This window comes from Epargyreus clarus, unplaced genomic scaffold (assembly GCF_041222505.1).
Source record: "Epargyreus clarus isolate Ecla_fem2 unplaced genomic scaffold, WU_Ecla_fem_2.2 ptg000018l, whole genome shotgun sequence".
NCBI classification, from domain to species: Eukaryota; Metazoa; Arthropoda; class Insecta; order Lepidoptera; family Hesperiidae; genus Epargyreus; species Epargyreus clarus.
Window position 1 is genome coordinate 9,175,703 of NW_027332226.1, and position 13,392 is coordinate 9,189,094.

Consider the following 13,392-nt stretch of genomic DNA (forward strand, 5'->3'; position numbering starts at 1 on the left):
ACTTTGTTTACGCAACAATTTCAATTTCCAAAACTGGTTACACTTTCTTGTTAGAAATGATCAATCTATGTATTTTACTCATCTAAGATTGGAATACATTATTTTGTGCTTGCAGGTGACGGACACGAACGACAATCCACCGGTCTTCAAGGAAAGCGCTTACTCCTTTGATATCCCGGAGAACGCGGCGCGGGGTTCTGTCGTGGGCACTGTGGCTGCCAGTGACCTGGACTCGGGGGCGAATGCACAGCTGACATACACCGTGATATCCGACTGGGCCAATGACATCTTCTCGCTCAACCCGCAGACGGGAGTCTTCACGTTAACAGCAAGACTTGATTATGAAGAGGTAGGTGCCACTCAAAGTAATACTTGTAGTAAGTTATGCTCGTACTTGCGCAAACAGATATGTAAATATTTTTAAATGTAACCCTAGGGTTTAATTTATCTACCTAGTAGTTGTAGGTATCGATAAAATAAAAAGATGAAAGCTTCAAGCTAGTGGAACGCGGGGAACGAAATCTGATAACTAGCACTGAATTTTATTCTTTGAATTAGGAAGTATTGTGTCGGCATTAAAAGTGTATATTGTATTGGCCATCTATAAACCTTCTTACAATAAAATAAGTTAATTTTATAAAGTTTTACCATTTTAAAGAATCTATCAGTGCCCAAAAGTTACAAAATGAGATAATACTACTTATATTATAAGCATTATTTCAGTAAGAAATAAACATTTATTTTGGCGTCGAGTTTGGCAAGGCTAGAAATAAAACAAAATAAAAAAATCCGATACATTATCTGTTTATCCTATCCATTGTTCGAATATTTGCATGGAACCATAATCCAATACTTCCCTCTCATAACCGGGCGTACAATGACGAAACGATTAGGCTATCAGGTCAGGCTCGCCTGAAGGAAAACTGCCCGTATATGGGCACTTTTAGAGCCCACGTCCACTTCACGTTGCCTCTGTGTGGTTGGGTACATTGCGGTTGATACAATTATCTTAACATAGATCTAAAGGCAGGGCGATGACCGCTCAAGTTGTTCTAGTACACAACGCTACGTCTCAAAAGTTGTTACAACTAAACACGACCAATTTTCGTGTTATTTTTTCTTGATAATCTGAAGCCTTCAAGTTTTAAATGATAATTGCGGGCTAACTGTCTGATCGATAATAGCATAGGACATTACATTGACAACACATTACATTATCCCTTGTTGATGTTTATGTTTTGTTTATCAAAGATCGAAATTTGTCAATTTCTGCGCACTAGAAATTGGCATTAGAATAGTCAGGCAAAGATTAAATAGATTTTAATAACAAGGGGATTTTAATAATAAGGCAACTGCCATCAAAATCCAAATAAGAAAGAAAGTTGTGCACAGACGCGTTGCTAACCCAAAAGATGAATTTGGAGAGCCAGATATTAAAAAATATGTATTTTATCTAACCCTTTAAAACCAGAACATAGCAGTAGTTTTTTAATGTAAGGATAAGTTAAACATTAAAACCCGTTAGTAATCTATCAAATGTTTTGCTTAATAAAGATAGATTGATTATTACAAAACAGGTGTAAATGGCTGTCAAAGATTAAGAATACGTAGCGTACGTGCATACGATGCGATTGATTATTTATTAAGCCGATTTTTTATTACTAGTGAATATCGATTTTATGCAGTTGAAGGTAGAACTCTTTGTAGTTCGACTCCGGCGGCCACACCTATTTCTGCCATTTTCTCCATGGCCGGCAGTAGCCACTTACCATCAGGTGGACTGCATGCTCGTCTGCTACTCCTGTATTATAAAAAAATATAAACGAGTATAGTAGAACCTGCATTCCGTACATATGAATAGGTCAAGCTTATAACAAATTAAAAAATAACTCGTCTTGAATATTCGACACGTAAAAAAGTACAGACGCACAATTACCGCTCTTATAAAACATAATTTGAGTCACTTACCCGAATGCCTTTTGGGCGTAAAAATAAGATATGGATAAGTAAAATTTATTACAAGCCGTGTAAAATATTGCATGTTGTAGGCCTTGATAAGTAAAATAGAAAGATACTTCACCGCCTTGAAATTTAATGAAGCGACAAAAGGATAATTTATCATTTATTGTTTGAATTCTTGACAAATAAAACATTTTTAGGGAAAAAGTACGTATAAATAATCAATACTACGAAATTTACGTAATGAATAAATAAGTATTTCAAACACTTTAGGGACATTTTAGAACAGAGACGTGGCAACACTTTATTTACGCACACAATTTCAATTCTCAAAACTGGTTACACTTTCTTATTAGGAGTGATGAATCTACGTATTTTATTCATCTAAGGTTGTAGGTAAGATGCACAATTCAGGACGAAGGACAATGTTGCCCTTGAGCGAGTTTTTAATGCAAGTCTGTGGACGCCGCGCCCGTAGTAGACTTACTTTTTATGCCGCCGATATGAACTGAGCCTCATGCCTTGTTAAGTGGATAAATTAAATAAAACCTTAAGATTACGTACTGCACCTATGTGACAGTTAAATGCTAAAATCGAATTAGTAGGTTTTTTCGTCATTTTAAAAAGGTAGATTGCGTTTTAAACTATTCCTAAATGTTAAGTACTTATGGATGAACTTATAGATTTCTCCACTTTGGTATCAAAAAAATAAAGTGTGACTTGCTGTTTCTCTGAATGAGTAGATACTATGAAATTATATTTATTATAAATTTATATGCTCATTTTAATGTCAGCGTTGTAAATTCATATAAATTTAGCTGTTTTCCATTTTTTTCCAAAATTAATAGTGAAATCGGTATAACAATCAGTCTCGGTTGAACTCCGTATAGAAAAAGCATGGCATACTATATAGCATTGGATAAAAAAATGGTTGAAACTGAATACTTTACTATAAATTATAGGCAATGTAATTTATCTTAAAAACCTAGAGCGAGATATTTATCTCATTCCAAAATATAATAAGAAAAGTAAAGAATTATAACCAACGTAAATTATGATGATACTTTTTTTTCAGTTTATCTCATATGTTATCGAGACAAAAGTAAAAATGTGTATATCACAGAATAATTCAACAGTTTTTCACAACGTTAAGATTTTTTTAATTCATTAAATTTTGTTGATGGGCAATTATAATGAACACTTTACGTATATCTATGTAAGAATTATTTGTTTTGCATTATAATAAATTTATTCTACCCCAAACGATTTTCACCATTGCACTACATGTTATATGACTTAAATTCTGTGCCATTATATTATGACTTACATGCGATTCCTTTTTTATTAAAAACAAAGAATGCAGGACGTAAGTTCCGATAAATTAAGTTATGTTGTTATAATAAATAAACGGCGGCACTTGTGACAACAACTATTTATATTTTCGAACTACTAGAGCTTAAAGCTTATTTAACCAGTTTTTGTTGCTTGCTTCGTAACTGCCTTATTGTAATACTCATCAATGTTGTAGTAAAATGACAAACAAGTCGTTAAGGTTCTATGGACATAAATCAGCCATCGTTTTGTGGTACACTAAGACAAAACTTAAAGTTTTATGTTCATTCAGGAGAACAGATTGTATGCATCTTTTTTTCTACCATGTTTCTTGCGTATGCGTTCGCAATAACTTGTTGCATGCTTAGATAGAACATTGTTCGTTGTGTGTTAGTTAACATATTTAAACTTATGTCATGTTTATATATAATTAAATCTCTTAACGTGATAATAATCTAATTAACAATATTTTGTATTGGTGACAAAATGATTTAGATATTGATAATGCATTAAATAGTAACTGCTAAATTCTTTACATTTGTATATTCTATGAAGGTATAATTTTGAGGATTATTATGTTTTACAATGTATTTGTAAATTTACTTACAAAGTAAATTTACAAATTAAAATTTGTAAAGTTCTACGTAGAAGATTATTATTGGAATCCTACCAAATGTTTAGTGTGAGTGTGATATTCATTAGTAAACCTTTCTAGACAGGTCCTGGAAGTAGGTAAGTGCCGGGTCACAAGCAAACGGAGGCTCGGCGTCTCATCAAGTCAGCCGGCCTCGCTAATTAGTAAAAACAATTCGCTGTACATTCGTTTTCTCGACCGCCCGCCAATTCCGCGTACCCCGCTAGAGAGCTGCTAATTTCATCCCGGTACAGTTTTTTCGCGTCGCGCATCATATTCGGCATTTGCCCACTCGATCCGCCATCGAAATTAAGGCCCGAACAATGTCTGACAAAGCGGCCGTCTGCAAAACATCCACGAGCCGGATTCCGCGACCACTGCCTGTTTTTTAAATCGCCATTTCGCTTCACGATCCACGAATGAGGGAGCTTGTCATAGCTGGGAAGCCGGACTGCCCTATTATATGAAAAATCTGAATGCCAGCCCGGCTCTCTAAAATGTTGCCATTGTGCTCTGTAATTGACAGTCATTTTTGAATGCAATACAATGTCTTGGTTTTATGTTGTACTATGTTGGGCTTTGGACATAAACAGGAAACGTTTATTATTTACTTCTACGGTTTATTTATACTTTACGCTTATCATTTACTTTTACGTTTTTATTAAATGATTAAATGATAAGTAAGTTTTAATGATAAGTAAGTGGTATTTCCCTAATAGTTAAATATATACCAGAATCAAACTTCTTCAAATATTTTATCGATGACACAAAAGCTCGTGAATCAATAGTTAGTTACTAACAAAAAAAGAAAATCAGTTTACAAACAGAAAACGGCATTCTTTTGACTGTGCCTATATAAAGATACATATTAAAAGGGTAATAAAATTTAAAGAAATATATTTCTCTACGTGCAATATATAGTATTTTCTTTATATAATTGTTGTCCGTATATCACTTTAATCGTGACGTACTTTACGTAAATCAATAAGCTCACGGCGATACTGCGGTTGGTCTATAGTAAAGCTAATGTTATTTCCCAGTATTTATTTAAGTGACCACACCTTCCGTATAATTTATTAGAACGTGTACCTTATTATAATTAAACTTGTATACAATTCTATGTAAGAGCTACAAGCCCTAAGTGTAGGAAATCGAGACATCGACATAAGTAGTAACGAAGTGCGATTAGTTATTTTACTAAATACAAAATCATAGTAAATAAAATTTAAATTTCGGTATTATGTAAATATACTAACATAAACAAGAGTCGTTAGTTTTGCATGTGTTTATATGCCAAATTAGTTTGTAATCTGTGTCCACAGATTGAAAAGGAAAAAACTGAACTGATTTTGACGAGTTTTCTTGCAAAGATAGCAAGCTTTATAGGGAGAGCATAGAATACTCTTTATTCAGAAATAATTCGTGACTTGTGCGGTATGCCAAAAGTTATTAAAATTGGGTTTATTAAGAATATTTAGAATTAATCATTTTCAGATATATAAAATGTCATTTATATACCTTTCTAGACGCAACATTATATCCTGGTGGCGCAAGCGCAGGACAGCGGTCACCCATCACTCTCTGGTACTGTGACGGTGTACATCAACGTCATCGACTTGAACGACAACGCGCCGATCTTCGATCCCATGAGCTTCTCCAACGAGATCCTGGAGGACGTCCCCATCGGATCTCCAGTGGTCACTATCAGCGCTACAGATATGGACTCCGGTATGTGTAATATTTATCACTTAACTATCTATGACTTGTTGTTTCTAAAAAACGCTTTATTGGGCAAAGTGTTCTTGGTCCTTTGGTATAAGATATTTTGAGATTATCCCACTTCTGAATTTTAATAACATAAACAGTTTTCTTGATCCAATTTACAACTTTTATTATTCCCGCGTAAAATACAAGGCCCGCGCCAAGCGCGTTCTTTTTCTTTTTTTTTATGCTAATGCACACAATCGTATAACCCATACAGCCAGTGACTATATAAATGGGCACTATACGTAACTAATGCTATACGTAATTAAATAATTTGAATATATTGCTAACAATATAGTATTAGTAATGCTTTAATAATCTACAAAATGGCTGTGTTATTTAATAATTATATTTCACATGATATTCATTGTGTAATAATATTATGTTGGTTTGGAAATCCTCTTAAATCTGTTTTTTATTTCTTGCTGCGTCGAAAGAAATGAAATTGTAAGTAAATTTAATTTGTAAGGTTTAATGTATATTGTTTTTTTATTATTGAAATAAGATTTTTTAAAACCAAAGACACAATGATTTAAAATCAGTAATTAAAAGAATTAGACTATTTAAATATTATCAATAATGAAATAAATTAAGTCAAAATGTTTTTTGAATTAAAATGCAATATTTGAAGTACAATTAATTATAGTACAAAGATGTTATATTTTAACGACATAGTTATTCATATCTTGGATATTTTTGTAATTTTCAGGATTGAACGGGAAAATAACATACAGCATTACGGCTGGAGATGACAACCACGATTTTAAAATATCACCAAATGGTACAATACTTACAGCGAAGTCTCTTGATAGAGAAGTAGTACCGATATACAACTTGATCGTAACTGCCAGAGATTTGGCTAAGCCGCCGGAACCACAACTGTCATCTACAGTTCAGGTATATATGCTTTTCTAATATGTTAGAAATTATTAACGTAAGGAGTTTGAGATTGATCCCGGGAAAGGCAGTTTAAGTTCTTACTTTGCTGGTCTTTATGTATCTATGACTATGAATCACAGATGATTACTATAATAACGCCGTTACAGTTCCCCTGATGGGTTCATTTTCAAAATATGAACTGCATAATCATGTCATAGTTTAACAATTATAATTATACTTTTTAAATATATTTATTACTTCATCAAACATTGAAATCGATAATTACAATTTACAGGTTACTATACAATTGAAAGATGTCAACGATATGGCACCCGAGTTTGTTACTCCCAATACAACAACCGTGTCCGAGAATATCCCGTTAAATACGGTTGTCATGACGGTTAAAGCTGTAGATAAAGATGAGGGTAGAAATGGTTATGTGGAGTACTTTATGACACCTGATCCTGAAGTGAATGGCTACTTTTCTCTCGGAAATGTTGATGGCATATTGCGAGCTACTGGAAAACTTGACAGAGAATTGAACCCTAGCTACACCATACTTATCACAGCCAAAGATAGAGGAGATCCGCCCAATATTACGAAGGCAAAAATAAGTATTAAAATACTAGACGAAAATGACAATAGCCCTGTATTCGATCCGAAGCAATACAGTGCCTCAGTTCCTGAAAATGCAAGCATTGGCGCAAGCGTATTGCAGGTTGGTTTTTTTCATGAATATTCTAATTTTGTCTTACTTTTTACTTACCACATTTTTCTAATCTATGAAACTTTGTGTTACAGGTTTCAGCTACAGATATAGATGAAGGCGCAAACGGAAGAGTAAGGTATTCAATAGCTTCTGGAGATGAAAATCGAGATTTTAGCATTAGTGAAGATACGGGTATAGTTAGAGTAGCTAAAAACCTAAACTTTGAGAGAAAGTCTCGTTATATACTCACCATAAGAGCCGAAGATTGTGCTAGAGACGATATTAGATTTGATACGGCTGAATTATCTATTTCGATTCAGGATATAAACGATAACCCGCCCACGTTCTTAGATTCACCATACTTGGCGTACGTTATGGAAAATGTTATTCCACCTAACGGCGGGTTTATAATAACGATCCACGCTTATGATGCTGACTCACCTCCATTTAACAATCAAGTTAGATATTTTATAAAGGAAGGCGATGCGGACCTTTTTAAAATAAATGCCTCTTCTGGACAAATTTCATTACTGAGAACATTAGATCGAGAAGCTCAAGATGAATACACGCTATCCTTAGTTGCTATGGATACAGGTATGCTATGAAGATTTATTCATTATTTTTTCTCCTCAATTAATATGATAAAATTCTTATTTTATCTATCTTTAGTTTTCAGCAATTTACATTTATTTATATGTACCTAATATTTTGTTATTATTCTGTTTCTAGGATCGCCGCCTTTGACTGGATCGGGTACAGTAAAAATAATTGTTCAAGATGTTAATGACAATAGTCCAGATTTTGAAAGACAAAGCTACAAAACAACTGTAAAAGAAAATCTTCAGCCTGGAACTGTGTTGCTCTATCCAAAAGCTATTGATAAAGATGTTGGAAATAATGCCAAGATAAGATACAGTCTTTTAGGGGATAAATCGGAAAGATTTCAAATCGATCCGGTTACAGGTGTTATTGTAACAAATGCCACACTAGATAGAGAAGAATGGGATGTGTATTATTTAATTGTAATGGCACAAGATTCGTCAACAACTGATCCACGTACTGCAACTGCTAATGTAACAATTATTGTAGAAGATGAAAACGATAACACTCCAACATTTTCACAGACAGAATATGAAGTTTATATTTCTGAACGCACTGTTCCGGGAGATTTTATTTTTGGAGCCAAAGCAAAAGATAACGACATTGGTCAGAACAAAAAGATATTATACGATCTTAAGGGTGAACATCAGGACCTTTTTAGTATAAACAGAGAAACTGGGGTTATAAAAGCAAAAGAAAATTTAATGAAGTTTAGAGAAAAAAATAAATCGTCGTTCAGCTTATTAGTTTTGGCTTCAGATTGTGGTGTGACCTCAAGACAAGCAACTGCTGAGTTAAATCTTATACCAAAATCTGGAAAGAACTTTCCAAAGTTCAGTGTGACAAATAAATTGACATTTACTTTTTCGGAAGATACGCCTGAAGGTGTTTTAGTTACTAGACTGTCTGCGTCATCCCCTAAAAAAGGACCCAGTGGTTTGTTACAATATTCTGTCGCTGGAGGTAACGTCGGCGATGCTTTGCGAGTGGAACCAATGAGTGGTGAAGTTTTTATCACTGGCAAAGGGTTAGATTACGAAACAATGCCACTTTATGAAGTTTGGTTCGAGGTTAAAGATTCTGATAATCCGCCTCTGAAATCATTTATTGAAATAGAAATAAAAGTAACAGACGCAAATGATAATGCCCCTATGATTGAAAACGTATTGTATAATGCTACTGTACCGGAAGAAGAATCACCACCTCAATTAGTCATTAAAATAGACGCCCATGACGATGATTCAAACGAAAATGGAAGAATATCTTTCCGACTTGTCAATGATTACGAAGAAACGTTTAAAATTGATTCTGAAAACGGAGAAATATCTACAAATATTGCATTAGACCGAGAATCAATACCATTCTATGAAATTTTAGTAGAAGCTGTTGATCACGGTGTCCCTCAGCTAGTTGGAACATCAACTGTTTTAGTAACAGTTTTAGATAAGAATGATAACCCACCAAGATTTACTCGTCTTTTCAGTGTTAACGTCACTGAAAATGCAGATATTGGATCTTTTGTAATTAAAGTGACAAGTTCAGATTTAGATTCTGGTCCGAATGCTAATGCTACTTACAGTTTCGTTGAAAACCCTGGTGAAAAGTTTGTAATTGATCCAATAAGTGGAAATGTGACAGTGGCACGACCTTTGGATAGAGAAATTCAAGATGAGTATATTCTCAAAGTTGCAGCAATAGACGGAGCTTGGAGATCTGAAACTCCCTTGACCATTACAATACAAGACCAAAATGATAACGCACCAGAATTTGAATATTCGTTTTATAGTTTTAATTTCCCGGAATTGCAAAAGAAAAACAGTTTTGTGGGTCAAGTGATAGCTACTGATAAGGATAAGCAAGGCCCTAATTCGATTATTTCCTATTCTTTACAACAAACATCAGATCTATTTTCTATAGATCCTGCCACTGGGGAAATATCAAGTAAATTTATGATGAATTACAAGAGAACATCCGTAAATGCTTCACCTGAGAATACTTACTCCGTTACTGTAGTTGCAACTGATAACGGCAAGCCACCAATGTCATCTGAATGTCTTGTTACCATAAACGTCGTAGATGCAAATAATAATAAACCTAAATTTAATGATCATGAAAAATTTGTACCAGTACCTCAAGATGCCGCGCCTGGAGAAAAAATTGTACGGCTTAAGGCTGAAGATAATTTAGATTTCGGAATAAATGCTGAAATAGAATATTTCGTTTCTGGTGGAAATGGTTCAACATACTTTACAATACACAGGACTAGTGGGTGGATCATACTGAATAAACAATTCTATTTTATTGGAAAGTACTATGAACTAAATATTAAAGCAGTAGATCGAGGTGTCCCTCCTCAGTGGGATGAAACAAAAATCACTTTTGTAGTAACTGGCGATAACATATACAGTCCTAAATTCACCGCATTAAGTTATCAGGTGATTGTACCTGAAAATGAGCCTGTCGGTGCATCAATATTGACTTTGAAGGCGAATGATGAAGACCAAGGCCCTAATGGTATAGTAAGATATGAAATTTCGTCTGGAAATGCTGGCAAAGAATTTCAAGTACACCCTATAACTGGTACTATAAGTATATTGCGTCCGCTTGACTACGACGAAATACAAGAATACCGTCTTAATATAACCGCAAAGGATCTTGGTTTTAAATCAAAGGAAACAACTGCAACAGTTACCATAATATTGACTGACATTAATGATAATGCTCCACAATTTAATCAAAGCTTGTATGTTGCGTCCTTGCCTGAAAATTCACCTGTGAATAGCTTTATATTTAAAGTACAAGCCATCGATATAGATTCTCCGAAGAATTCCATTATCAAGTATTACATTAAAAATGAAATGTCATCATTGTTTTACATAGATGTAAATACCGGTAAAATATTCTCTAAAGAAGTTTTTGATTATGAAGAAAAAACGGAATACAGATTAAAAATCGTAGCAGAAAATCCAGACTCTGTAATGCGTAGTACGACTGAAGTTATTGTCCATATAACAGGTGTTAATGAATTCTACCCTAAGTTTATTCAACCAGTATTTCATTTTGATGTATCAGAATCTGCTGAAGTTGGAACGAATGTGGGAGTAATTCAAGCAACTGATCAAGATAGTGGTGATGATGGCATTATATACTACTTGTTTGTAGGTTCAAGTAACGATAAAGGTTTTAGTATCAATGCGCAAACTGGCGTGATCAGAGTAGCAAGATATTTAGATCGAGAAACACAAAATAGAGTTGTGTTAACCGTTCTGGCAAAGAATTCTGGAGGTATTCATGGAAATGACACTGATGAAGCACAAGTGATTATATCGATACAAGACGGTAACGATCCACCAGAATTTTTACGTCATTATTACGAGGCTACAATTTCAGAAGGTGCTAATCTCGGACAAAAGGTTATTCAAGTAAAAGCAGTAGACAAAGATGTTCGGCCTCAAAATAATCAATTTAGTTATTCAATAATCGAGGGAAATGTAAACCAAGATTTCAAAATTGATCCTCAAACTGGAGATATTGAAGTTGCGCGACAACTTGACAGGGAAACATTATCAATGTACTCTCTCACTGTTGGTGCTATTGATACAGGAATACCACCACAGACTGGCACGACAACAGTCAAGATACTATTGACAGACATAAACGATAATGGCCCAGTCTTTGACGTAAATAACTTTGATGGCGCAGTTTATGAAAATGAACCACCGAATACAAGTATTACAACACTAACAGCTAAAGATCCAGATCTACCACCAAATGGCGCTCCTTTCTCATATGCTGTAGTTGGTGGCAAACATCAAGCTTATGTTAAAGTGCATAGGCATACAGGAGTGCTCTTAACGACTAGAAAAATTGATAGAGAGCAAACTCCTAACCTAGAAGTTACAATTCAGATTGAAGATAGTGGTTCTCCTGTAATGACTTCTAATTACACCATTCTAATAAAGGTATTAGATAAAAATGACAATCCTCCGACGCCAAGATCTGCCCACGTGCTTGTATATGCATTTAATAATAAAATACCTAGTGGAAATATCGCTGATGTAAAACCAAATGATCCTGATATCGTAGGAGATTATAAATGTAAAATTATTAAAGAATCTACTTCAGAAAATACTCTTGCGTTATTAAGTATTAGAAGAGGCTGTGATTTATATACAAATGCTGTTAAACCAGGACAAGGTTACTCTTTCTCCGTATCGGGAAACGATGGAATTCATCGAGATGTTTTGTCATCAATTAGTGTTGAATATTTTACTTTTGATAATACAACCGTAGAACAATCCATCACTATGCGGGTTGTAAACATGACAGCAACAGATTTTCTCAAACATTATTATCGTATCTTGTTGGAAATATTAAAAGTTGGACTCAAAAGCAAGGAATATATTTATTTGTATAGTATAAACGAGTCAAAGGAAAATTTGGACTTAACAATAGCAATCAAAGGCAACAATTCAGTCTGGAAGAAAGGAAATACGGAAAATCATATAAAATCAAAAGAATTCGAGATCACAAAAGTTTTGAAAACTCAGATAATTGTATCATATTATCCCTGTTCTGTCCATAAATGTCAAAATGATGGAGTATGTACCGATGCAATTAAAGTATTGGATGATACTAAAATAACAGAAAGTTCTACACTAATACTTACATCTCCTCTGGTGAAACATGAATATACATGTCATTGTACTGATCGTTTTATGGGCAATAATTGTGAGATGCGCCAAGATCCTTGTTCACCAAATCCATGCCACTTTGGAGGACAATGTCGAAAACAAGGCTATGATTTTGTTTGTACATGCCCAGCACGGCGCGAGGGCAAAACATGTGACTTAGAGAGAGACGATGTCTGCAGTAGTAATCCATGTAAAAATGGAGGCTCATGTAAAGAAAGTTCAGATAGAAACTCATTCTTTTGTTTATGCCGCCCAGGATATCGTGGCAATCAATGTGAAGCGTTGGTCGACTCTTGCAGGCCTAATCCCTGCATGCATGGAGGTATATGTATCAGCTTGAAACCGGGATATAAATGCAGTTGCACCAACGGCCGTTATGGCACACATTGTGAAAGTTCAACATTTGGATTTAATGAATTATCCTACATGCAGTTCCCAGCATTAGATGCATCTACAAATGATATAACGATAATATTTGCAACTACCAAACCTGATGCACTTCTACTCTATAATTATGGTGCTCAAACTGGAGGAAGATCAGATTTTATTGCAATTGAGCTTCTGGGTGGCAAACCAGTATTCTCTTTTGGGGGAGCAAGAACATCAATAACATCAGTCAGTATTACAGAAAAGGACAAAAATCTTGCCGATGGAAGGTGGTATAAACTAACAGCTACTAGAAATGGCCGTGTGATTTCGCTGAGTGTCACTTCCTGCACAGATCACGGTGACGTTTGCATGGATTGTGAACCTGGTGATGATTCGTGCTACGATGACGACACTGGACAAGCAGGGTACGTACATTCGTTAATTATTTCACA

The 13,392-nt window shown here is 34.7% G+C and overlaps 1 protein-coding gene across 1 annotated transcript in view; it reads left to right on the top strand.

Annotated features, from left to right (window-relative positions):
* ft (cadherin-related tumor suppressor fat) overlaps positions 1–13,392 on the top strand; it is a 118,481-nt gene that overhangs the window by 101,433 nt on the left and 3,656 nt on the right. Inside the window, exons 3-8 of the mRNA XM_073082597.1 lie at positions 116–349; positions 5,452–5,653; positions 6,399–6,586; positions 6,864–7,286; positions 7,370–7,871; positions 8,007–13,365. Coding sequence (XP_072938698.1) covers positions 116–349; positions 5,452–5,653; positions 6,399–6,586; positions 6,864–7,286; positions 7,370–7,871; positions 8,007–13,365 — 6,908 coding nt within the window. The remainder of the gene's footprint in view (positions 1–115; positions 350–5,451; positions 5,654–6,398; positions 6,587–6,863; positions 7,287–7,369; positions 7,872–8,006; positions 13,366–13,392) is intronic.